Source organism: Balearica regulorum, chromosome 2, assembly GCF_011004875.1.
Source record: "Balearica regulorum gibbericeps isolate bBalReg1 chromosome 2, bBalReg1.pri, whole genome shotgun sequence".
NCBI classification, from domain to species: domain Eukaryota; kingdom Metazoa; phylum Chordata; class Aves; order Gruiformes; family Gruidae; genus Balearica; species Balearica regulorum.
This window is the reverse complement of record NC_046185.1, coordinates 71,044,751-71,072,512: the sequence shown is the minus strand read 5'-3', so window position 1 is coordinate 71,072,512 and position 27,762 is coordinate 71,044,751. Positions and strand designations below refer to the sequence as shown.

Below are 27,762 nucleotides of genomic sequence, written 5' to 3'. Positions count from 1 at the left end.
GCTCCACCTCTCTTTCCAGGATCCTTCAGTCACCTCACATAAAACCTGTAGGAGAGACAGGTTTTGAAGCATCTTCCCATTTATAGGGAGCTAAGGATATTTCATAGAAATGTCAAAAGATTTATCAGTGCCACCTGAAATCCCTAAAGAAGATGGCAGACCCAAGTGGGACAACAAGTTCCAGTATATTTTAAGCTGTATCGGATTTGCCGTCGGCCTGGGGAACGTGTGGCGATTTCCATACTTGTGTCAGATACATGGAGGCGGTAAGATTGAAATGGGACTTTGCTGAAATATTAAACTACAATTCTAGTATAATTATACTAAATTATGATGGGCTTGGAAGCTATGTATTTGCATCACTTTTTTTTTTTTAACTATCTAATTCTCATAAATGTTTTGCACCACTTAGATTAGTTGTTTCTACAGAAATATATTTCATTTTAAAATTATGTATTTTCTTAGGAAATAAGACCAGACTGATACTAACTCTCAGCAAAACTGATGTTAAAGTTCTACATTGCTGTTACAGTCCCGATGGGAGGAGGAAATTGAACCTGCATCTTGGTATCTCAAGGAAAAGTGAGAAGTCCTGGGAGGTCTGAGTAAACCAGCCCCCCCAGACAAATGGTCGCTGCGCTTTCATTTGGGAAGGTGACCGAGTCGTTCCCCTCCCTTCCCTGGTGCTCTTAGGAGTTACCTCATTGTCTGGAACTGCCCCTGCACAAAACCGAATTGCACTTTTTGATGGCTGTGAAGCTGTTTAAAATGCTCACCCCCAACAGGAGCCTGCCAGATGGTGCAGACAGCTGCCCAAGCCTGTCCCTGGGCACCATTCCCACAAAGAATTCCTTTAGAAGCAGCCAATTTAGTCAATATAAATGGATCAGAAAAGAGGAGTTGATAACTCACCACTTAGAGTAGCTTTTGAGATCTGCCATGGTCAGTTGTCTAAAGCAGAGTGATGAAGCACATTGTTTCAGCCCACTATTATTCATTATCTTCCCATTAACTTAAAAGTCAAACCTGGAGAAACTGGCAAATGATAGAAAAATTTATTAAATCCAAGCTTGTTCTACCAAGGTATCTGGGTTACTTGGTGAGCTACATATATTTGAATCAACCAAGCAACCAAGAATGGATGCTGCCTTTAATGGCAGGAGATGTTTTAGAAAGAAGTAGCCACTTAGGGACTCTGGTAAGATATAGCAGGTTGTATCAACAAAAACAATCTTGGCATATATGAGCAGAGCACTAGGAAGTAGGTGGAGATGTTGCCACCGATACTAAGACAACTTCTGAACTTTTGACTTCTTCGGAAAGTCAACCCTTCAAAGTCAACTTGAAAAATTAGACAAAATGTAGAAAAGCCCCAGCAATTATTCAAGGTCTGGAAAACTTATGGGACAAGGAATGACTTAAGAAGCCAATCTATTTAGCTCATGAAACTGAAAATGAAACAGTACATTTATTATAGTCTATAAACAAGCAAACAAATTATTTTGGTGGCAAAGAGCTCTTTAACATTGAACGTGTTAACAGCTGGAAGCTACAATTACACAAATTCAAAAAAGAAAAGAGAAGAAGCAGCTGGTTAGATTACTCCCAGGAGACTTAACACTTCCCATTATTTATTCACAAGATGGGAAACTCGCTCAGAGGAGTGCCATAACTGGGTGGTTAGAACACCATAGGTGCAAGCATGCTGTTTCCATTTGCCTATGGGGATGGCTGGAAAAAGCCTGTCACTTCAGTTAATGATGCATGCCTTAATAAGACATGATAAACACCTTTAGAGAGACAACCCCATAGCAGAAATGGCATGGAGCCTGCAAGGAAGATGTTCTTCTGGCGCAGAAGTTGTAGGTCAGACAAATACCCTAGAGCATCTCAGGTGGCCTTGCTATCTTGGAGCAAGGGAACAAGCATTCAGTATCAGCAAAGAACGTAATAAAACTAACATAATGTGATATTTTTGGAATGTAATGAACAATTAACACAAAGCGCTCAGTGGAAGGTTTGAAACTCACAGACAGGACCATAACAAGACGCAGATCCTCTGCGCATCTCATTACACAGAGCTGCTTCTGGGGCCAACTGCATGAGGCTGCATGAACTTTGTGCTTCAGGGTTTTGTGCAAATCTCTATTATGGACTAAAATGAAATATTGTTCTATGGAGCATAAAAAAGGCTCTCACACCTTCCCATGAAGCACCAAGGGTTGCTTCTCCATATTGGAGGCAGGGAACTAGCTGTGGCCAGCTGTTTTTCAACCTCTTCAGATCCCAGCCTCACTTCAGAAGATCAGCAACACTTGCCTCCTACTGAGGACTGATGTCTCCCCTCCATCCCTCCAATCCAGGGTCCCCTGCATTCCTGTCCTACAGATCTCTACCACCTCAGGAGAAGTGTGAGTCCGAGTGCATGGAGACTCACGGTGACTTGTCTTATGGACTGCACAGTGCTCAGAGAGTCTGTTTGCTTGTGTATCCAGCTTCTGAGCACTGATATGTCCCTCAGGAGATGCTAGGAACAAAAAAGACAGGATTTAAAGCAGGATTAAAGGTAATAAAAACAGAAAAATACTGCAGGGACAAAGGTTGAGTTGTTCATTTGCTCTGTGAGTAGCAATTTTGCCAGTGAAAAAACAATTTAAAATAGTTAGCAGACTCAGTAACAGCATATAGCTACTTTGCATCACTGCAAACACCAGCATAAGACAGTGGTGAGTAAAGGTCGATGTATGGATATATATGGCTGATGTTTGGTCATTGGATTTTAACAATGGGCTCAAAGAGCTCAGCAGCAGGATGGACTCTGTAACAAAGTGCTGTGGGATTTGTGAATAATTTATCCCAGAAAGCTGAAGTTGGAAGAGTTTGAGTGAGTCACGAAGACCACCAAGAAGACAGAGCTGTTGGGTTTACATCAGTGTATAATGCAATTGTGTTTTTCTTCTGCTAATGTAAGGTGGCGATGTGATTTGGGGTTGCATTTTTGAAAGCAAACAACTCAGATGCAAAAGCCCAATAGGTTTTTCAGGGGTACTGAAGCATAAATCCTGCTTGCGTGCATCTGAAGATGTGAACACAAGATAGACCAGCAGCATCGTGGTTAACGAGGAGCCCTGAGAGGTGTAGTGGCTCCATGCCTGCAGCCATGGCCACAAGTGCAGCAAAACCTGGTATGGAAACAGCACAGGCTTGCTCTAAGGATTAGTGGCTTCTGGGGTACAGACCACAGTTTCACATCTGGTTCAGGCGATATCCAAGTGTTTAAGAATTAGGCAATGCACTTTTCCTCATTTCTAGATCTTTTTAAAAACAAGAGATAAAAATAAGTGCTTGTATATTTCTCATGTCAGCTGTTCTCATCAGACCTCTGGACCTTATTCATAGCACATTAGTGTTATTCAGTAACTCAGATCTAATATAATATCAGTTTTGCTGACATTTATCACCTGCTGTCGTTACTGATTATTTGGATTTATTGCCTGAGTTAAGTTAGTTATTTACTTTTCATGACTAATGGATATGAAGGTTGTTTGGCACAGTAAGTGGAGACAAACACAAAGGTTTCCGGGGAACTGGGACTGAAAATAAGTCTCTAAATGGCCTAGTATATAGTTTGTCACTTAAAACCAACACTCGAGTCATATAGCTGTATATGTACACATACAGTCATCTGAGTACACCTCAAAAAAACCCCCAGTTCTAGCTGGAACTTGTTGCAGTGTTGTACTTTTGATTATAGCTAGAATATATGTGCTTGCCTAACCCATGGGTATTAAAATTATGCATAGTGCCTGAGCCTACAGAATGACAGGAAAATATCTTTAAGACAAAATACAGGTTCTTTCTAGGAAAATAAATACACATAAACACTAAAGTCCTGCTAAAAAGGGAGAACAGTTTACTTCTGGGGCAATGATTTACAGACTTTCATAACCTGTGGCCTAGCTGACCTTTTGCAAGAATTTGAACTACATCTTGCTATGAAACACAGTTGCCTGGCTCACTCTGTCCTCAGAAAGAAAATAAAATCTGAGAGGAACAACAGGTATGCCTGAAAGATACTGTAAAAAAAAAAAAAGTATGTGGAGAAGAGCAGAACAGTTTGCTCTCTGATAGAAAAATGAATTATATTACAATAAGTAACAAACTTCTGGATTGTTACCGTGTCCTGCTCAAGTCCTTGGTGAAAAGGTGTGGCATTTGGGGTTAATCCTTTTATAACTTGTTGTATTTGGTTGCCCTTTACAGCTCAGGTTGGTGCATGCTTGCACGTGAGTGCTGCTCACTTGCATCCTTCAGTCATGAGTATTGCACAGGGAAGTCCACCAGGGTTATAAGTTGCTCTACGGGTGTTATCCATCGTCGTTTGAAATGGCTATTGCCCCCTTGGTTTTATGGAAACGGCTCTATCTCCTTCATTGTTGCTCAAGGAGATGTAGTCACTTACATGGAAAACAACTCTGCAAAGTTTCAGAGTCTGTAAGATGTGCAATGTGGCCTTGTAAGTCAAAATCAGTGCCATCATAAATATATTGCACAAATATCACATTTATAGTAGCTCATACTTTTCATCTGGATTAAGGCATGTGCAGAAGACGTAACAAAGAACATGAATTATTGGTTTCCAGAGAGAGGTGTGAATATGATTGACTTGACGCTTTTTTCCCTACCTGATGTCTTGATGAGATTCGGTGCTGTGCTGGGTACTACGCTGCTTAGCTGAACTCCCATGGAGAAAGGGGGACAGGTCTGATAATCCCCTTTCAATAGCTAATAGCTTTATCTCTGTATCTGAACAAGCAGTTACCACCTATTGCAATTTCTTGTCTGTAAAATATAAATTATCACAGATATCTTGCCATTAAGTTCTCAGTCTTTTGGAAAAATTCCCCCATCACCATTTCTCTTATGTATGAACAGAGCCGGTGAAGTGGATCACTGAATCCTTGTTGCATTGTATTGTAGTGAGATGTGCTTTCTGAATTTTTCAGACTCTACAGATGCATTTCTTTTGGAATTACTATTTTGCCACTTTCCAGGTAACTTCAGTCTTCATTATAATTATTTTTTTCCATTCCTAAATCTCTGATCTGAAGGAAATGTATTGTTCATGTTCTTGCCTTTGAAATGCAGTTGTGTCTTTAGATCATTATTTCAAGTTACTTGCTTTACTTCTGCTAGCTGATCTGCAGGTGCTGGTAAGATGCAATATCGAGCACATGGATCAGTTCCATTAAATTTTTCTCCGTCATTTGGCAAGTCTTCATTGGTACCCCAACATCAAGTAAAGCTATTGCGTTTTCTTCTTTGCCTCTCACTGAGGCTCAGTAAGTTCTCCTGGTCTTGGTAGATCTTGATTAGTAGGTCACCTGGCTGATACTTCAAACTGCTTTACATTTCCACTAGGCAGGTCTATTGCTCCGTCGCTCTAAGATGTGACAAAACCAATTTGGCTGTTTTGCTTTGCTTTGCTGGCTGCTGTGATTCAGCTTGAGACTGCGCTCCTTCGTTAGCCTCCTGGTCATTCTGCCCCCCGGTGCATCAGCAGCTCTCAACAGGCTGCCTAGCGTGCACTTTTCTTACAGATTGTCATGTGTAGGTGATACAACAAAGATCGTGTCCTTTGAGCGTCATTTTGCAGTCAGAGGGCTGACTGTGGTTGAACAGTTGCTTTTCTGACCTCATCTGCCTGTACATTGCAATTGAGGGGTCAGGTTTTAAAACCCCTCAGTGTATCTAGAGTGCACCAGGTATTTTCTTTTCTACTGCCATGACTATGGAGTTGTCTCCGCTCTAATGGTTCTTCTGAGTTAGCTATCATACCGATCATGCTACATACTGGTGCTCCTTGTCACTTGGGACTCTGTTGTCAATGAAACCAACGTACCAATATAAGCAGTATTTGTAGTTGTGGATAGCCTGATTTGAAAAAGCTCTTGTAGGCTTTTTGTGTCTTCTCATGTGCACAGGGATTGTTCCTCAGCTTTGTAGTATCCTTGTGCAGGATCTCCTTCCAAAATAACTTTTAACTCTGAAAGATTTTGGACTGTTTTGGTTTTTTCCATGCCCTTCTTTTAGTAGTCCATGTATCTACTTGCAGGACGGATGCTTTATGCATCTTGAGTGTCTTTCTGACAGAAGTAATGGTGTAGACTAACATTTTCCTAGGTCATGCCTCAGGGATGCAACTAAATTGATTTTTCTAGGCATTTTTCCAGGCTTGTAAGGTACTTAGAATCATAGAATCATAGAATGGTTTGGAGGTTGGAAGGGACCTCAAAGACCATCTAGTTCCAACTCCTCTGCCATGGGCAGGGACACCTTCCACTAGACCACGTTGTCCAAAGCCCCATCCAACCTGGTCTTAAACACTTCCAGGGATGGGGCATCCACAACCTCTCTGGGCAACCTGTTCCGGTGCCTCACCACCCTCACAGTAAAGAATTTCTTTCTAACATCTAATCTAAATTGACCCTCCTTCAGCTTAAGGCCATTACCCCTTGTCCTGTCACTCCACTCCCCCATAAACAGTCCCTCACCATCTTTCCTGTAGGCCCCTTCAGGTACTGGTAAGTCGCAATTAGATCTCCCTGGAGCCTTCTCTTCTCCAGGCTGAACAATCCCAACTCTCTCAGCCTGTCCTCACAGGAGAGGTGCTCCAGCCCTCTGGTCAGCTTCGTGGCCCTCCTCTGGACTCACTGCAACAGCTCCATGTCTCTCCTGTACTGAGGCCCTCAGAGCTGGACGCACTACTCCAGGTGGGGTCTCACAAGAGCAGAGTACAAATACTTACAAATGTTCAATCACTATCATTTTCCTTATTCATTTTTTGAGATTAAAAATACTGAAGATAAACTTTTGGTTTTAGAGGTTTCCCCCTGGGCTTTTTTCTAATGTATGTCATTTATTTTCCTTTCACTGTAGAGCATATAGATCTTGGATATCTAGATATGATTATACCTAGAATATCCAGATATAGAATAATCTGCTTAATGGCACTTTATGATTGTTTCTGCTAAGGTTTCCTTTTCCCTTTGCCTCATGGAAGCCAAACCTACTGAGTTTCTGCTGTACCTGTGCTATACATCACATGGGTGCTGACAGGGTTTTGCTGTGCCCGTGTCCGAATGCTGTTTTGTGATACATGCTCTGTGTTAGGTACCTGCTCGCTGCTTCATTCTGCTTCTTGGATTTTCTTCTTGCCTTTTCCACGGTTAGATTTCTCATGGCATTTTTTTTAATTTTTTTTTTTTTAAAAGTATTTCAGTTCTGCCTTCTGGGATATCCTCCCCTATCTATTCAACAGATCCCTTGGCTATACAGTGCTAGAGGGTTCCTACTCACCATTAGGAATCCGGTACCTTTCTGCTATTCTTTTTCTTTCTATGGGTGGGGGATTTTATTGTAAAAAAGAGTAAGCTTCAAGTGCTTGAGTAGACTGTCTATGCTTTTCCTAACTATTTCTTTTGCCTAAATATACTGTAAAGCAAAGGAATAAATAACTGAAAAAGTATTTCTACAGTGTAAGCCATTTATTTGAATTAGATTCAAGAAGGATTAGCTCCATTAACTATTTCTTCTTAGTCCAATCTTCTGCTGTACCTTCATACTTGCAGATAGCATACTTTTTATATTGTTCCCATGAAAAATTAGTCTTTTCTTTCCAAGTGTGGCATTATGTTTTGCCGTGCTGTAAATATGACTGGAGATACGTACAAACCAGCACAAAGTAAACAGGCTTTTATCAGCAGAATATCTAAACATACTCTGCTGTCAACGGTTCAACTAGCAAACAGAAAAGGGGACAGAGATAACAGAGGATAGTTTGCACTAATTATTACACAGTTATTTCCAGGGAGATATGATATGGGAACTAGGTCAATCGCTTACGGAGCGCTCTGTGAGCAAGGGCTCGGCATCGCACGGATCGCAGCGAAACAGCTGCCGCCCGGGGCTGGCGTGCGGCCGGGCAGCGGGGCGAAGGAGCAGAGCGCTCCGCACTGCCGTGCTCCGGTCACTCACCTGAGTATTTTGGTCTTCCCAGGAGACAGCCCAAGGCATGGGGCTGTCAGGAGGGCTGGGTGGGCGCCCTCAGGTGTGCTGTGGAGGGGGATTTTGCAGCAGGTTTGAAGGAGAGCGCAGGACTGATCATGGCGAGAGGTTACTGAGTTCTCACGGGAGGCACCTGCAAATTCCTTAGTATTTACATGGGAGCTTCGGTAGGCAGTTCTAGGTGAGGTTTCATCGGGTGGTAAAACACTGAAAAATAAACAAATTATTGTGGTCCTTAACTCCCTCTGTAAATGTCTCTCTCTCAGGGGTGTTTATAACAGCCACATTGGAGCTTCCTCCAAGCAAGGATTCTACTGAGCAGGGGTACTGAGGATCCAAATTAAGGATTTAACATACTGGGAATTAACTGTGAGACTCCTTTTCCAAATCTGCTTCTTAGCAGTTGAAAACATCTTTATTTCCATGTTTGGCAAATTAAGAGCAGTCCTTCATTGAGAAGAGCTTTGATGATTTTTGTTCCTATGTATTTCTTGATAAAGGGCTAAGCCATTAAACAGCGCATCTATTCTGGGTATTTTATGTAGTTATTGCAGCAAAGTTATTGCAATACCTAGCCCAAGCAATTTGATTTATCTGCCCAACCTTTCTAAATAGTCAGTGATTGCAAAACACAGGAGCCATTCCAGGAAGAAACCATAAATCCTTGTGCATTCCTCCCTCTCGGGGCTGAAGATGGAGCGGAGAGCCAAGCCGCTCCGCTCTGCTCTCTCAGGCGGTGATGGTGAAGCTGCTCTCCCTGCCAGCCTGGAGGGAGGGGAGGAGGTTTCCAGAGCTGGAAGAGCAGAGCTGGGCAGACTCAGGAGATTTGGAGGCAAAGTTGAAATGGTATAACAAGGCACAGGTTTATTGAGAAAGTGATAAGGAGCACAGGGTCGGTATGAGTTGATAAGATTGGGGGGGGTGGGCTGAGGCAGGACTTGTGTCTTTGTTTCCCCAAAGAAAAGAGGCTTCGTGGTCACAGTGGTTTTTGGTTATGGAAATAAATTTCAACCTATTACAGCATTTTAATTTAACTGGACATTTGGGCAGGTGCTTTAAACATACTGATGAAACTTCTGGTCTCATGAAAATCCGTATCTGTGCAAAGACGGGAGACCCAAACCCATGTCCCTTCTAGGGAAGGCGTGGAGATGAGGCGCTGCACACCTTTCTGCAGGAACCAGCCAGGCTGCGGGCAGGGTTGATGATACCTGCCTGCAGGCACCCAACAGCACGTGCTGCCTCTGGTCCCGGGGAGCCACTATGAGAAAAAGAGAGATGTAGATGATACAAATCGGGAGGAAATCAAGTTTCATTGCTCCCACGTCTCATAGAACAACTTCAGTCTTGCTTTCAGTTTTCCATTAGCCAGAGGCTCTGTGCTTTGAGCAGAACTTCACGCAGTAAAGTAACCGCATCTCTTGGGGTCTCCAGCACGAAATCCTGCTTTAGCAGGGAGGATGGAGGAGCACAGGCCTGAGAGCTTTGGGGAGGGAAATGAGGGGATGCACTGAAGGGGAAACAGATGGCAGAGGGGAGAAGCAAACCCATGTGCTTTATGACCAGGGGAAGAAAAGAAGATGCTTTAAAGAAAGGGAAACGAAGGAAATAGTGAGGCTATTTATAATGGGCTGGAGCACTGCCTAAGGGGAAGCATCCTGCAGCACTAATCATCCCAGTCCTTCCCCCTCCATCTTCGCCAACAAAATTACCAGTAACAGATGTTACTGGGCAGGTATCCCTAGCAACGCTTCCTCTCTCAACACATCCCACAAGGACAAATTACAAAACAGTAATTTCAGTCAGATGCAGATAATCATGTGGCTCAAATGCACTTAATTGTGTTTTCAGGGGCATTCCTGATCCCATACATCATCGCTCTTCTCTTCGAAGGAATCCCACTGTTGCATCTTGAACTGGCCCTAGGACAGTGCCTGAGGAAAGGCAGCATTGGTGCCTGGAACAGCATCTCACCTTACCTTGGAGGAGTCGGTACGTCTCGCAGGGTCCCAGCTCAAGGAACCGCAGCTGAACTCCGACCCAGCACTCACTTCCTACAGACCTGTGCCTGGTGCTCGTTAGGACATCGCTCCCGGGGCACAAAGGAGCCTTAAATGCAAACCTCGTAATCTTTGCTGTGGGAAGCATCATGATCATGAGCTCTGCTGGACAGCACTGCTCCGTTCCTACCATATCTTGGAGCTTACACAAGAGCTGCCTGCCCACAGTGCTTCTCGCTCCTCCCTCAGAGCCCCCCCAGGAGCCAGTCTTCTCCTTCCAGGGACAGTCGGACTGGAGTGGGGACAGAAAGACACAAAATCAGGATTGGGAGCCTTGCACCTCCTAAAGATACTAAAGCACCTAGGAAAGTTTTCCTTTGGGAGAGAGGGGCACAGTGGGGCTACTGAAGGGAGTTTATTAACATGGCTGCGCACGAGGGACAGTCCACATGCCAGTGCGCATCAGACAGGTGTGCAGCCCTGTAACAGTATTTTTATTCATTTATTTAATTTCACATACACTGAAAAAACATATCTCATGTCCTGTGCACATTGTTACGCTGCAAAAAGTGAAAGGGAGCAGCCGTCGTTAGAGGGCTGAACCATCGGCTCTACTGGATTTGAGATTGCACCCCCCTGCCTGCAGGGAAAAGGAGAAACCCTCGGATGCTCCAGCCAGCGCTGCTGGATCACGCCCTGCTTTAAGCAGGTGCCTGAAAATGGGATTGGCAGCGACAGCCATGCCTGTGGGCATGTGTGGGAGGAGAAGGGGTGGGTCAGAGGAGTTATCTAAAGGCCAGAGGGCAACCAGGAAGAAATACCAAGCAGCAGGGTGGTGCCTCCAGCTAAACCCATCTCCTACAATTAGGCATGTCCATCCTTCCTTTGCAAAAATGCAAGCAGGCAGAAACTGTGGTGTTGCTATTCTTCCTTATTGTAGGAGCAAAGCAGATACCAGTTTAGGGCATATGTGCGTGATTTGGGCCAAAAGAGTGCCCTCATGCAGCTGAAGCATGCTGTGAAACTTCAGTCCCGTTTGGTCTCTGCTATTAAAGGTGCCCCGTGTTCTAGAAAACAATGTGTTATACACTAGAGCAAAGATTTCAACTCTAATCTTCTATGTAAGTAGAAGTGTCAGCTGCCTTGGAGCAGGACTGGTGAGCTGGGGGACTGTGCACCAGCGTTTGGCTACCGAGGACACAAATGCCCATCTTTCATATGAAAATCTTGGGGAGGGGGGGAAGAAAATCTTGAAAAATAAGGAAACATCAGCTTCTAAGAGCAAGTGCTGTGACTTTTCTAAGCTGAGATCTTGTGCTTTCTGCAGGGGCTGGTTCGTGGATGGTGTCGGTTCTGGTGAGCTTATACTACAACACCGTTTTAACCTGGGTGATGTGGTATTTCATAAACTCCTTCCAAGAACCCCTTCCTTGGAGTGTTTGTCCTCTAAATGAAAACAGAACAGGTAACTACCACTGCCAGCATCACTGCTAGCTACAGGAGGATCACAAATGTCAGAGTTGAGGGGCTAGCAAGGGGAAAAAGAAAGTTTTATTTATTTTTTATGCTTGTGCTATGATCCAACTGCCAGTCTGAAAAAGCATCCTCTGCTTTTTGACTATGGAGAAATAGTCCTTTATCAAGACTCACGTGTCTTGTTATCATAAACTACATATCAAGACACATGAGACTGCTAGCACAATTAAGAACCAAATTTATGACTACATCTTTCAGTCATTGCTTTAAATGAGACTTTTGAGTTTTCATTAGGTGGTGATGCATTGGTTATGACTTAAAACAAGCTCTTGTAGAAACCTTTCAGATCATTTGCCATGATGTGCTGCCGAGAAAGATCAGCTGAATTGCCAGAGCAGGAAACACAACCCTACTGCAGAACTTTAGTTTCTGCCTGTAGATTGCTGAGACTACTTTTACACATCGGACAGCTTCCCCGCTGCAGCCACGGGGCAAGGAGCTCAGAGGATCCCTGAGCTCTGCTTAGTGGCTTAATTGCCGCATTGTTGATTGGCTTGTTTTCAGAGTTTTGTTGTGAATGGTGGCTGTTTCAGAACCGAGTGAAAGGTCACAAGAAATGGGAGAAACGGGCCAGTTTGAGAGTTTGATTGAACAGGCTGGTACTTCATACAACAGGAAAAAAGAAACAAAATGGAGGGAGGAGTACCTTGTACCCACAGGATTATCTTCCCAAAATATATCATCATGCCCAACTCTGGAAGTTAAACAGGAGAATAAGCGAGGTTTCCTGTAGCCACTTACCTCATTCAGCCACCTCAAACTTACTACCAGTAAATGCAGCATCAGCATGTTGCTGAAATGCAGCATCTTATCATTCTCCCGCCTGCAGACATGCTCTTTCCCTTTGTATAGTCATGACAGGATGACTGCTTACCCCTCCATGCAAGCGGAATGAGCCCCATTCTTTCTCCCACCTGGGCTATTGCTGTTCATGGCAGGAGAGCGGCAAGCTGCCCGGCGTGAGCCCCTCTGCTCAGCACGTTAGGTAATGTGAGCAGGAGCCGATAGCCAAAGCTAACGGGACTTGAATTTGGGGAAGGAGAGGGAAAAAAGTTACACTAAACTTCAGTGGGATTGCATACAAAACAGCAGCTTCAGCAGGAGACACTGCGAGAAAATGAGCGTGCTCCCCAGGCAGAGGAGGAGATGGATTCAGCTCTCACCAGGCAGGGACAGGAGAAAGAGCTCCCCCAGCCTCGGTGTGTGCTGGACCTCCTGGTTACAGGGATCACCACCAGTCCTGGCTCCGTTGGCTCCGCACGGTGTAACCCCAGCTCCTGGAAATGCGCAGGGCTGCCTCGTGCTCTCAGGATACACCTGATTCTGGCTAGGAGCAAAGGAGGGAGCTGCAGCACCCAGGGAGCTCAGGTTTCCAGCTAAAGACGGTGGGTTTCCTGAAGATCCTCTGTCAACCTCCTCTTCAGGCATTTAGGTTGCACTTAGGCTGGGGGTGAGCACGGGTGGTGGTGTACCTCGTGTTCCCGGTTCCCTCTTCTCCAGACGCAGAGTCTGGCTGGGGAGCGCCTGCTCCCCCGCGCTCAGGTGCCCGAGGTTCCTGCTCACAGAAGCCCTGGGAACGTGAACCAAAGAGGCTGATGCCTGGGTCTTACCCCACTACAGGGCCATGACAAAGCCAGGGGATCCTGGGCTTACACGTGTCCTAAAAATTTCATAGTCTAAACTGTAATTGCGGTGGAGATTTTACCTTCCACTGAGCATGACACCTTTTCTATTTAGAAAGTCATCACCTGTAGAAATGCTGGTGATGTTCTGGTGAAGGTCTCGTAAGTCTGAGCCTGCCGTGGCAGATTTTGTCTTGCTGCACGTTACAGACGGTGCAGAAAGGCCAGTTCAGTATTTGATTTGGCAGCCCACAAGAGGCCATCCTGCCTCTCTCCTTTAGTATAAAATATTGCTTCTTAACCATACAGTGAGCAGGAAAAATATTACCAATTTTAAAATTTATTCTTACCCTTGCCACATTTTTTTCCAGGGCTTAATGAAGAATGTTACGAAAGTACCGCAGTAAATTATTTTTGGTACAGGAAAACTTTGAACATAACACCCGACGTCACTGAGACTGGCACGTTACAGTGGTGGCTCATTTTGTGCTTAGCAACCTGCTGGGCAATTGTCTATCTCTGCACCATCCGAGGAATTGAAACCACAGGAAAGGTACGGAAAGGATGGAGAAGTGCGTTATCCCACCCGTTGCATCTTGCTCTGCAGATACCGCGTTTCACCACCAAGGAAAGCCTTACCCCATTTACCACACCAGCACCATTTCAGCGTGCTCCTTGTCCAAAGCGATAACAGCAGCACAGCTGGCTCCAAGTGACACTTTTCCTTTTCCATTGCAAATGCTTCTGCCCTACCAGTTTCTCCTCACACAGTTTTAAAGGCAATTTTGTTACATGTGTTCTGCAATAGCACATTCTGCTTCTTTTAAAGATGGCAATGTTCACCTGTAGCTGTCTTATCTAATATTATTAGGATTGTATGTTGCAATAACTTAAATATCAATGTTATTTTCGGTAACTGTCTGTCTTCTTACTTTAGGCAATTTATGTAACAGCACTATTTCCTTACCTGGTCCTAACTATATTCCTTATTCACGGACTCACTCTACCAGGAGCCACTGATGGTCTGGCTTACCTCTTCACCCCTAACGTAAGTATTGCTGCTATAGTCAGAAATATTATTTTCCCTTTTTCTCCCCCTCAGATCTCATACTGCATATTCATTTTCCAGCAACTCCTGATCGAGGTTCCCATCCAAGAGCTCAGCTGAGCTCTTTTTTCTGACATGAAATGATTCAGTATTTTAATATACTTTAGCAAGAAAAGAAGCAGCAAAGTATTTAACAGTTCAGTAATAAGCATATCAGAAAATATTGGAAAATTGAGTTAAGTATGTTATGGGTGCCTTGGTCTTGAATGTGTAAGTGAAGCTTATGAGCTTCATGAACAGAATCATCCCTCTTTTACACATGATGAAGATGGGATTTCTCTGCCAACACTACAGAATTTACACAATTTTAATATTTTAAGAATTCACAAGGAAAACTACTGAGGAATTACACTGCAAGGTTGTTTTTTGGTTTTTGGGGGTTTTTTGTAAGGTTGAAAGGAATTTTCTCCTACTCCTATTTCTCCATAGCTGAAGTTTTTCTCCCCTCTCCACTGTCAGAGCTCAAAAAGGACGACCCTGGTCTTTACAGGAGATCGGGATGTGCACTTGTGTTTTTGTAGGGCACAGACAGGACAATAAATGCTTGGTCTGATGTCTTAAAGAAAGAAAGATTAGAAAACACAAGCAGAACAGGGCTTGTTGGCCTGTTGTCATTAGGCCTCAGCTTGGCTGTCGGGTTTCTCTGGAAAACTTTGGGATTTACGATTATTGCACAGTGAACTTAATGCAAAAAAAATAGATTTTTGTGTATTCACAAAGCCTGGAGGTATTGCAGTGCTGAGGGGGAGCGCATCATCATAAAAGAAGAGCCAGATGGCTTTGTAGACTGGTGCCAGAAGTCAGAATGAAAATCCGGCTGCAATCAACCTGCAGTTAATGATCAGCTGGTTTGACGAAGCAGATCCCGGGGACACCCTTGAAGAGTCATCTGAAGATGGTTTTGGTGATGAAACTATGTTCTACAAACATGAAGAAGTTGATGCAACAGCCTGGTAAGTGGTATCTGCTACGGGCGTTGCTATTGCATAGAAAGTTACAGCATAAGTGTCGTGGTTTAGGCCCAGCCAGCAGCTGAGCGCCACGCGGCCGCTCACTCACTCCTTCCCCAGAATGATGGGGAGGAGAAGTTAACAAAAGGCGCTGATTGGCTTGGCCTTGGCCAGGGGCGGGCCCATCTTGGGGCTGGCTGGCATTGGCTCTATCAGACACTGTGGAAGCTTCTAGAAGCTCCTCACAGGAGCCACCCCTATAGCCCATGCCCCCACCCACTACCAAAACCTTGCCACACAAACCCAACACAATAAGACAGAGAGATGGCTTTGTTAAACTAACACACCAACTGCTATGGAGGATTTTGGCACTTCAAAGACCTCAGAAAGACAGTAAGCACACAACTGCAACATTCCTTTCTCTTTTCTTCCCCTCAGCCCACAACTGCCACACCAATATCGCCTTTTCTGTTAGCCTGTTTAATGAGGAACTATTCCCACTGCTGCCATCAGTAAATACACGAGTTTTTCTGGTTACACTTCTCCACAGGGGATGTCCCAAAGTGAGTTGTACAGGGGGTTGTTGGGTTTTTTTGGCAAAGATTTACTTGGCCCACCCAGACCACATTAGCTTACAAAACTGTAAAGCATATTTCTTAAGTGTGTGCTGTTTTCTTCTTCTTTTCCTGTCTTTTTGCAGGAAGCTTGTAAAGTTTTAGCAAAATAAAGTAAGAGTTAGCTCACCTAATGCCTGTTTCAGCTTGCTTTAAAAAAATAAAAAAAAAATTAAAAAATTAAAAATAATCAACCTTCTTGACATTCCCCACTCATTGGAGGCAATCTTTTCCAACTTCTTTCCAACTTCGCAGTGCAGCAGAAATTGTAGTTTCTCTGTAATGGCTGCCACATCCGCTCTCTGGTAACTGTTACCCCTCACTGTTGTTTTTGAAAATCCGTGAAAAAGTAATACCTAATGCTAAAAGTCACATGATACCCATACATCATAATCTCCCAAATGCATTTAATTTTTTTCTCAAACCATCATTGTTTAAGTTTATCCACTCTCCAAGTTTGTATTTTAGTTCTCATTAATAAATATCACAAATAATAACTGCACGCATATGGATTTTAAATATGGCAGGCTGTGTTTTTATTTTCATGCAGAAATACAAAGTCTTTTTTTGCCACCTGACACATTTTCACACCTTAAATTCTAGCAAAAATAATGAATGCTTCTTTTCATTGACTTTCAGACATGGAGAAATCTGACGCTTTACTCACCCTCTCTAAATCCTTGGCTACCTGGAAAGTGAAGCTGCCAAGAAAACAAAAAAGATACTGAAGTTACGCTAACAGGCACTTGAGGGGAAAGCAGGAGTTGTACAAAGATGATGCAACACAAGAGTTGGAACAGAGAAAGGTTCTTGGAACCTTTGGAAAGGTTCTTGATTAAAAAAAAAAAGATAATCAGGCAGCAGAAAAGGGATCCCATCAAGCATCAGCAACAGTCTCTATGCGGTTCAGCTTCTGTGGACATCTGTGTTGGCTCAGGAGCGCAAACGCCTCCTCTTCCATTCTCTTTCACATCTGAAAGAGCTTCAGAGACTGTAAATATTTGGGGGTTCTCTGGCATTGAATAATTCCAGGAACTTGGCTGGGAAACTGATGCCGGCACCCAGAGCTCTGCAGCTATTTTACGAGCAGCGAGAATAGCCAAGAAAAAGGCGGCATGGGCACCAGATCCTCTGTCACAGAGGCAATTTGTAATTTTTTTTCCTCTATTTTGCAGTTTAGTTTTACACCTGATATGTTACTGTGAACGGATACTTAAAAGTCCTTTCAAGGTACCTGGTCTGTCCATATTGTTTCTGGTATTGAGGGGAACGAAAGCATTACCTTAATGAACTGCTGTCTTCAAGTGCAGTATTACTTGTTGGCCACTTGCTTATGAGAAAAGCAATAGCTGGTTTTACACCAAAATTAAACATCACAGGGATCTCAGGATTTTTTTAAATTCTGTTCTAAGAGTTTCTTTCGGTGTCTCATGTGTTCAAGTATCTCAACATCTCACCGCCCGGGGGGAGCAATTATAATTCCTTGCCTCATTACTCCCATGCTCATTCATTCACATTCTGGTTGTATATCTTCATCTGCATGTTTCTAGCTTCAGCACATTTTTTCTTCTGAAGACACACTTATGAAATCTGTATGCCATATTACTGAAAATATGAAATAATATTTAGATTCATAATTATTTGCTTAAGACCAGATAATGACATTGCTATGGCATGTTTGCCTGTCCACTATTTCTTCAGGTTTGGGGGTTGATTAGTATCTTTTAGAGTCAACAAATGCATTGCATCGAGCACCAAACTAAACCATCTCCAGAGACATTTGCCAGAGTCCCCAGTCAGAAAGCCAGACTTGTAACAGCCGCATCTATCAGCACTGACAATCGACTTGGCAGCACTTAATCAACCCACGAAGGCCATGTAGCAATGCAAATGCTGGGTTTCTGCACTGCAATAGCAATCTAGTTCTGCACCTGCACAAGGTCCTACCAGTGAGCACTCTGGCATAGGGCCACGAAGCTGATCAGAGGGCTGGAGCACCTCTCCTATGAGGACAGGCTGAGAGAGTTGGGGCTGTTCAGCCTGGAGAAGAGAAGGCTCCGGGGAGACCTTATAGCAGCCCCTATAGTACCTGAAGGGGCCTACAGGAAAGCTGGAGAGGGACTGTTTACGAGGGCATGGAGTGATAGGACAAGGGGTAATGGCTTTAAACTGAAGGAGGGAAGGTTTAGATTAGATATTAGGAAAAAATTCTTCACTGTGAGGGTGGTGAGACACAGGAACAGGATGCCCCCTCCCTGGAAGTGTTCACGGCCAGGTTGGATGGGGCTTTGGGCAACGTGGTCTAGTGGAGGGTGTCCCTGCCCATGGCAGGGGGCTTGGGACCAGATGGTCTTTGAGGTCCCTTCCAACCTCCAAACCATTCTATGATTGGAGGGTTTGGTTATCATCTTTCAAAATAAACCTCTAGAAAGGTTTGCCTAAGCTGAAGCATTTCAGCCAGTAATGGTAACACATATCTGCTTGCTATGCTGTTGTACAAAACGTTATACCAGTTCTGCTGTGGCCAAAGCACTGGCATACCTGTGGAGAAAGCATCTGCATTCACAGCATCCATCCACACCAAGGTGAACCCATTACTCTTGCTCTTCAAGCTCAGGCCAGCTTCAGAGAAACCCAAAATGCTCTGAAGGTTCTTTTGTCACACTTACCTCTTATTCCTACAAATGCCCCTGGCAGGATCATTCCTACAAACGTTCTTAGTCACGGACTAGGATCTATAGCACAGGCACACAGACACGACCCAGAAAACACAATTCGCCCGGTATGACTAGGATGCAGATTTGACTCAGACTGATGTAAAACAAAGCGAAATACTCTACAGCCTCAGTATGTTTGGGCCAGCTGGTTTTTAAAACACTCATTCTTAGCTAATACTGGTTTCTATTCCCCCCTACTTGATAACGGATCGGAAAGTAATTCACCTGATAGGATTTGAATATAACACACAATTACTTAGTTTCTGCAGGAAACTAGTATTTATTGAGCACATTTACATTTTGTCTATTACTTATGTTTTATCTTTTTCTTTTAGACTGATTTTAATGGTAAGATTCCTTCTTAGTGTAGCTCTTTAAAATCTCTGTATTATTCTCTGTAATCCAACAATCATTGACTTTTTAATTTAGCTTGCTCTGTCGCATTGCCCTTACATCAAAATTCAAATTTCACTCTGTCATCTTCTCCTTTTTCCTTATTTTTCCTATGTTGCCTTTTTATCTTTTATTGCTGCTTTCATTGTTCTTTGAATCTGAGATGCTCTTTTTAATGAATATTCTCTTGGGCTTTTAGTCTTTCTTTTAAATTCTTTTTAAGCAAATTTGGAAAGCTATGGAATCACTTTGTGTCTTAAAATAATGAAGGCTTAATATTTGTTTATATAGTTTTAGGAAGATAATATTCTTAAACTGTAAGTTACACGGTATGTGAATTAACAAAAAGAAATAAATTGAGGAAAAGTGTAATGTACTGTCCATATTGCCTACCATGTAGAAACACATTTTTATCATCAGACAGAAGAGGTGTACAATGAAATAGATTCTATACTTACTACAGACATTATAATAGACCAACTTACGTCTTCAGAAACACCTACTTTACTGACATGTTTTGTACTAATTTCCATTTTCGGTATATTTAGATGGCAACACAACTCACAATCTCAGAAGTGAAATAAGAGATGAGCTATGAGAACTGAGAGAGAAAAAGAAATTTTAATTTAAGCCTAATACATGCATTTATTCCAATTGTTTCAGCTGAACACTTTGAAAAATCCCCGTGTATGGCTTGATGCAGCTACCCAGATTTTCTTCTCTCTCTCCTTGGCTTTTGGAGGGCTTATTGCATTCTCAAGCTACAATCCACCAAAGTAAGTAGAACTACAACCTTTATAAATTGGCTAAATTCTTGCTGCATTTTGTGCAATTTTCTAAAATTTGCAAAACTCTTTCCTTAGGATATTTATAAAGGATCTTATTTTTTCTAAAGGATCTTATTTTTTCTAAAGGATCTTAACAGCTGTTATCTTTCTAAAAGGTCAAATAGACTTTCTAACAGTATGGGGGGGGGGGGGGAATCTAAAAAAATAAGATGTTTGCAGAAATATCTGAGGGAATCACAGATAAAAATACTGCCTTTTTTAGTCTCTTCACTTGTTTGAATGCTATTTCTAGAAATGACTGTGAAAAGGATGCTGTGACAGTAGCAATTGTGAACAGCATGACATCCCTCTACGCTTCCATCCCAGTCTTTTCTGTTTTGGGGTTTAAAGCAACCACAGGATACTGGGACTGCCTGGACAGGTGAGAAACTTGTGTTTCCAGTGTTATACTGGGGTTTCAATGCCTAAATAAATAACGCATTACTTAAAAACCATGCATGGAGAGAATGTATTTTCACTAAAAAGGAAAAGCATCTGTATGGAGAAGTCTAATATAAAAATAGAAAGTGGCACTGGGGCAAAAATGTTCAGGGGTAGCGTTCATAAGAAGCAAGACAAATTATAAAACAATCCATTGTGCATCAAGGATCACATCGCAGTGTCAGACTAGCATTAGAAGTAGTTAAAACACCAATACCTTTTCCTATTCAACCAGATTCACTAAGTTATTAAACACAAATGGTGGAAGTGTTCTGGAGAGCTGATAAATTAAAAATAGAAATGTTTTCAAGACTGCATCTGCATAAAGTACTCAGAGTTTGTATCTGAAGAAGATGACATTAAATAGTCTGAATATTTTCTCCTAACTATTTTATATGTAAGTCCCCATTTAATATTTTCCTTTATACTGTAAATAACAGCACAGAACGCAAACACAACTTTCTATTAACATCTGAATACATGACATAGCACTTCCAGGCACATAATCTGCAAACATTTAAACTATGTTGGCTTCTCTGGCAGGAACATTATCAGTATCATCAATGAATTTGATCTTCCAGAAGAAAGCATCATACGACAAAACTATACAGCCTGGATTAGTTTCCTAAATTCATCATATCCAGAAAAAATTGCTGGACTCAAACTGAAAAGTTGTGACCTTCAAGAATTTCTTGATCAGGTACCGTAATTGCTTTCAACAAAGTAACCCTTAAACAAAATATGTAGAAGGACTGGTATCTTCCTTTTTCTTGTAAGTACTTGTACTTCACTCTACTTGTAATGAAACAAAACAATTTTTCAAAATTTGAAATAACAACAATGCTGTAGGACAGTCTGAACTCAAAGCTGTCTGGTACAGCATGCAAAACTATGCATTATTGTCACAAAATTGATCTTCAAAGGTGCTCCTACCTGAAGCCTATCACGGACACTAGATTCAGTCCTACTTTGGTTTACAGGAATAAGCACAACAGAGGAAACATATCTAGCTGAAAGATTATAGAAAAAGGATGCTGAATGGGAGTTTTGTAAATCCACATTTAGGAAAATATACTAAAAAAATAATCTATTGAAATGTTCACTTTTTGCCTTCAATCACATATATGACCACCAGGAAAGTATCTTATCACCGTCTTCTCTTTTATCTTCCTTTCCCCATCTTTCTATTCCCTTGTCGTCTCCTTTTTATTTTTCTTCCTCTCTGCACTGGATCTCACCAATATTTCACCAATTGCTATTTCAATTACAACTCTCAGATCTCATTACTCTGGACTCATCTCTCTGTGCAAGCTAAAATTCTGCTCTATGATTGTCCACATATGTCTGATAGACCATTTAAAATTTAAATCCCCACAAACACTCCCTGCCACCCACGGTCTCAACTGCTGACTGCCACAGAGCCCCACAGGCTGACCAGCACCCTTGACTCCAGGGAAGAACAGAAGCATGTTATATTTCTATATGCATAAGAAACTACATTTACACCATTATAATGCATAGTTTTTTCTGTTTGTGAATTCTGCAGAGCGTATCGGGAACTGGCTTGGCTTTCATCATTTTCACTCAAGCCATCATTCTAATGCCTGGCTCCCAGGCCTGGGCCATCCTGTTTTTCATAATGTTGTTCTGCTTGGGCCTTTCTTCTATGTTTGGGAACATCGAGGGAGTCTTCACTCCTCTTCTAGAGCTTCCAGTTATATCTAAATCAATACCCAAAGAGCTATTATCTGGTAAGGTATTTGCTTTGCTTCGTTCAAAGAAGATGGCTTCTTTGTAGATGCACAAACTACCAACTGCTTAATAAAAATCATAGAGGGATTAAGAATTTGTAATATTAAACTTAGCTATCTCATAGTGTTAGTAAAGGCAGTGGATTGTGTTTGCAGAAGATAAGGGCATAGATGAGGCAGCAGTTATAGCAGAAGCTGTCAGTATTATATCACCCTTGCCAGTTTTTTTTCTTAGCTTGCAAGAGCTGGATTCAGTCTGAGAAAGCTTGTTAAATTGCTATTCCTGGAGTCAAGTTCACTCCTAGCTGTTGTAAACATCAGGAAGAGCCTTGTCTTCACTTAAGCCTTTGGCACCTAAACAAGTCACTTTAAGGCAACCAGTGACATCAGCTGGTCTGCCATGGCCACCTACTTGCACATGAACTTAACACATTGTCACAATTATGAGATAGGTCATTCACCCCTATTTCATTCAGGTTTATGCTGCTACAAGATTACTTCAAATTTACTGTGAACACACCAGAGTAGAAAATTACCACTTGGAAAACGAGGAATGAGTGTGTGTAATCCTGTTCTTGCACCGAAACCGGAATCTTTTCAACCAGAGACAGTTACTGAACCCAACCTGCTCCTCAAGAACCAGACTCAGTGAGAGTCTGAGAGATTCTACTGTGAAATTGGTCTAGAAAAATTTCTGTCGGTTTGAAGCAATGGATTAACACTTCTGCAATGTGCCCTTTTAAATTCTTATGGGTAATATTGCTTTCATGCTTTTTTTAGAGTCTTCCTGTGGCATCTAAATTATATCCTTCTCATTTTACAACTTTTTATGTAGAAACAAATTTATTTACAACTTGATAAGGCAACCATATTATTATGAAATTGATATTCCAATTGTGAGCTTTTTTTATTAAAAAAAAAAAAAGTCTGGAGCCAATTTTACCCAGCATTGAACCAAAGGCCATCTCAGAGTCCAAAACAATTAGCAGCACAGCACAAGGACATACAAATTGATTTGCGACCCATGTTTGCATCCAGCAACACCTTCCCTCCTTTGCACTTTTTCTCTCAGTTACCCCGAATCCATATCTTGTCTAAAGGGGAACTGACTGTACAGAAACGCGGTAAAACCTAAACTATACATGCTGGGATGTAAGGGACATACACATTTGTGGCTCTGGGCCCTTTGAGGGAAAGGGGGACAGAAATCCAGGGAGTCCTTACACTTCTCAGGTGCCAGCTGCCTGTGCTTTGAGCCTATGATGACACGGAAATGAAGGCACTTGAAACTCACTACATCAGTCAAAAATTAACACAGGGCAATGGGATAGCACAGCCCACGCTACCTGCTGGAAGTACTAACAACTGAAGGATGCTCCGAGTCACATGAGCGCATACCTCCTGCAACAGAGTGGTGCCTCTTGGCCAGCACACAGTTTGGGAAGTGATGTTATAGCTGCCTTAAGGAAAAACAGCTTGTTGTAGCTCCGTAGAGGGAGAGAGAATAAAAATCACTAGAACAAGAGCAAAAATAATTTAGAACAAAAATATACTTACCAGGTTCACTTCAGTACTCCAGTAACAAAGATACCTTTTTTCCCTCAGGTATAATATGTCTAATTTGCTTCCTCATCGCTCTGTGTTTTACACTGGGTTCAGGGAGTTACTGGATTGACATTTTTGACAGCTATGCAGGCTCATTGCCTCTTCTAGTCATCGCTTTCTTTGAAGTGATTGGGGTTGTGTATGTCTATAAAATTAAAAGGTACGTTTGAAAACAGACGGGTTTTTTTTCTCATAAGTGACAAATGCATTCTCCTCTCGATCCAGGTACGTTACATACAGGTATACAATATTAACTTATTTCTGTAGCATTTATCAGATCTGTGAATGTAGTTGTTATTTGCTTCAAGTCCCCTATATTTGTAAAACAGGAAGGATAATCTCTGCGTAGCACTTATGGAAGGGGGGATCCTAAGGTTAAAGCCAGAAAGTCAAGAGGCATGGTAGTTCTTTGGCCAAGAGGAGTTACACTGCCTTTCAAATATACTCCCCCTTTGTTTTGTATAATCTTGTATTTTATGTTTATCATTATTTTTCCCCTCAAACTTCATAGTAAGCAACATGCAGTAACTCCCCCATGTTAAAAGGCTCAACCTGCAAGCTGAGAATCTCCACAGTCACAGACACTAATTCAATTCAATTCAATATTTAGTTTCTTTGTAATTGTAAATGCCAGAAACCTTATCTCATTTTGATTTAGAATAAACCTGCCTTTTCTACTCGGCACCCTTCTAGTCCAGAAACTTCCCAATTCTCAATAAAGCTTAATGTTTTCCCCCCTCTATAATTTACTCAGTTACATGTTGGGACTTCACCTTTCCATTTGTTACTCTGGCACTGGGATGATGAAGGTCATGATTTTTTTGTGGTTCACTTTGTATACTGTATAGGTAATGAATTCATGTTTGGCCAGTGCTGTTGCGTATTAAGGTGTTTCAGTATCATCTGAACTTAAGCCTTACCATAGGCTATGATTTTAAAAACAAGAAACTGAAGAGGAAAAAAAAAAAAATCTTCCTCAATTACAGCTAAAGTCCCTGCATTACATTTTTTAGATCCACTGATAAGATCCTTGGAGTACCTCCCATGTTAAATGGTGATAACTCCCAGGCTATATCACCATAAACAATTTCACACACCCCTTTTGCTGCCCGTAACAGCTAGCCTCAATCTTCCATGATGCAGAATTAGCAATAAAATCTGGTTTCACATGCTACAACAGACTCTGGATTCCACACTACCTTTATTTTCTCTATTGTGCTCTGTTTGTTACTATGGGATATAAACATAGTCAAATTACTTTTTCCTAGTTCTCAAGAGAATTTCTAATATCTTCAGTTAGATTAACAGAATTGAAGATAAAGCTGATGTTTGAACACACACACACAAAATCACAATTCCTCTTCCAGATTACAAAACTCTTTCCAATTTGGTAGATACAGGTTATCATGTAACTATCAAACCCAGAGCCATGTATCTACTGCCCATTCAATGTACAAAACTGCAAGAAGTACATGTAAATGACCAGCTCCATGTCCAAACAACTGCCACAACTGACTGCAGAGGAAGCTAGCTCAGGTTGTAATAATTCTGTCCCTGACCTGATTTGATTTATTTGGTGCTGAGTAATTCAGACTTCTTCCTAACAAGCTATGTTTGTTCCCTTGGTAATTCTGTCTTTTTTAAAATGTTTCAATAGTTCTATAGAACTTCTGTAATGTTTTCATTGTTTATTTGTGCTTAGAAGCCTTAGACTAGGTGCTCAGGTAATGTAAACCGACAATGTAAACTGATCATGCATCTCTGGTAGGGATCAATAAAGACTTACTTTATTGATGTTATTATTTACTTCAGTTTATAGTAAGTTATTAAAGAAGGGTATGAAATAGAAAAGATTTAGGGAGCTTACCAAGTGTTTAAAAATTCTAGAAAAATATGAACAAGTGAAACTGTTACCACTTAGATCTGACACCATCATAAACATGCCTCCTCTTAAAAGGTTCAGCAAAGACGTGACATGGATGACTGGACGAAAACCCAATCTCTACTGGCAGATCACATGGAGGTTTATTAGCCCTCTGCTCCTACTAATTGTCTTCGTGGCCTTTGTTACTCTTCAGATACAGAAGCCGCCAAGCTATGCAGCCTGGAACCCTAAATATGTATGTTCCCAAATATTTTCAAAACTTCTAATAAAAGCAAGAGTTGTGTATTTTTTTCCCTTACCAGATACTTTAAAAATCATCGCCATCTACAGCTTACCTACGTAATGCAGCCTGAAGCGATGCAATGCTCAGCACAAGAAGGCTCCAGTACGCATAGAGGTTACCCATAGTAAAATGCGTTTCTGCTAACAGAGCATCTTCTTGAGGAGTCCCGCATACTCTGCACTCTGTATTTCTTATGGATGCACGTAACACAGAGAACTGTTGCAGTGAAATGTCTCACAGAGACTCTGTACCTACAGGGGGTTCAGAGATGGAACATGAGCAGAGCTTTAGAGCTGCATAACAGATGCCAGGGATGAAAACATCTCTCAGTGAGAACTACCAATATCACTGGGGCCCTGATGAATATATGAATGTGTACTTTTGAGAGGCAGACAGGGAGGAGGCAGTGGTCCGAGAACGGTGTTGGTTCATTCATCACCAAAGACACGTCCATGCTGAGAACATTTGATCTGGATGTCACTGACTCGTTTCAGTTGCAGTTTCTTGGATCCCTCTCAAATGCACACCACACAGGGGTCTGAAGATCAATTCTAGTCTTAAACTGCCCGAGGATTACACAGCAGCAGTGTCTTCTCCAAACTCCATTGAGTCTCCACCATCCCAAAATAAAACTCATAGTCACAGTCTCACAGAAATTGCATCATCATCATTCCCTTGGTCTCCCTATTTGGCAAAGAGCACGCTTGGCGATTACTGAAGCCAGATAAGCTTTGAGTACTTTGAGAATAATCAGAGCTTAACCAAGAAAGGGTGAAAGCTTGACAACTCTTTGGGCAACCTCTGCATCCCTAGGAATGTGTCACACTTCTAGCTATAAATCTCTGAAACTGTAAAACATTTACAGCCATCGTTAGACCCACAAGAAGGGTATACAGAGGACATGGCCACTGAATGCTACTGTAGAGCAAGAGTAAAACTTTTGCCATCCTTACTATAACAGCATAAGAAAATGCAAATGGAAATCATAGTAAAATGTAAGTGTACCTACCAATTAATTCTTTTGCTTGCTTTTTTATCTCCATAGGAAGGCTTCCCTATGAAAGAGGAGAAAGTTTATCCACCTTGGGTACTGGCCATCTGTGTGCTGTTAGCTGTCCTTCCTTGCGTGTTTGTACCTCTGGTAGCACTCTTCCATCTGATCAAACGAATGCGCAGAAGCAAGGGTCCAAGCTTTGTACCATCAGAAGTCTTTTCATGTCAAGGGGCTAATAGCAATTTTTCTCATCCAGAAGAATAAATACTCATTGTATCTGTCCGTAAGTAAAAATAAGTCTTTGTTAGACGTGGTTAGCTGTAGTACGACATCATCCAACCAACCCGGTTTTTGCAGTAGATAGATATGCTTACAGCCAATCACTAGCACTCTATAACTATTTTCAACCAATTTTATAACAACTATATTAATCTTGTCCCTCCTACATCCTGTCCTGAATCCTACATACAGACCAAGTACCAGCCCCATTGCTTTAACCGTTTTCATGCATTACCAACTTCATGTCTCTCTCCAGCCAGACTTTGAAAAGTGCCCTCTTTTTTTTTTTTTTTTTAGAAGGGAAGGAAAACCAAACCAGACTGAAAGGATCAGCAACATAAAAATGGAACACAAGCACCTACAGTTTCATTCACTGACACCCCTCAGAGATGTAGAATGGAAGCTCTTAAAGAATAAGGACTCCTCGTCTGCTACACTCTACTTAAATTCCCGTACACATTTAAATAGCAGTTATTTTGTGATTATTTCATATTCTCGAGCATTGCAAAGAACAAAAATAAAGCATCAGCAGTTAAAAGAATGTACGTTAAATAAATATGAGTAATTAATTTTGCACAAATCTCTTACCTTAGCAGATTCCAGGATTTATTATAGTAGAAAATACTGTGAAAACAAATGTTCCCCTTTTTTTCCCCCTTAATTTCTCATAGTGACCACAGTAACTGAATA

The 27,762-nt window shown here is 41.9% G+C and overlaps 1 protein-coding gene across 3 annotated transcripts; it reads left to right on the top strand.

The window, feature by feature from the left end:
- LOC104635342 (sodium-dependent neutral amino acid transporter B(0)AT3) lies at positions 1–27,653 on the top strand. 3 transcript variants are annotated; one of them, XM_075744655.1, is made up of 13 exons: positions 1–266; positions 9,919–10,059; positions 11,395–11,532; positions 13,597–13,778; positions 14,163–14,273; positions 19,671–19,783; positions 20,088–20,216; positions 20,819–20,975; positions 21,822–22,026; positions 23,632–23,791; positions 25,589–25,751; positions 26,845–27,076; positions 27,373–27,450. In XM_075744655.1, exons 1-12 carry the CDS (start codon positions 110–112, stop codon positions 27,055–27,057), a joined length of 1,869 nt encoding a protein of 622 aa, XP_075600770.1. In that variant the 5' UTR covers positions 1–109; the 3' UTR covers positions 27,058–27,076; positions 27,373–27,450. The 3 variants fall into 3 exon arrangements, with proteins under 3 accessions (XP_075600770.1, XP_075600771.1, XP_010300402.2); XM_010302100.2 differs by having other exon boundaries at positions 2–266; positions 27,370–27,653; XM_075744656.1 differs by lacking the exon at positions 20,088–20,216 and having other exon boundaries at positions 27,370–27,653.
- Positions 27,654–27,762: the final 109 nt, after the last annotated feature.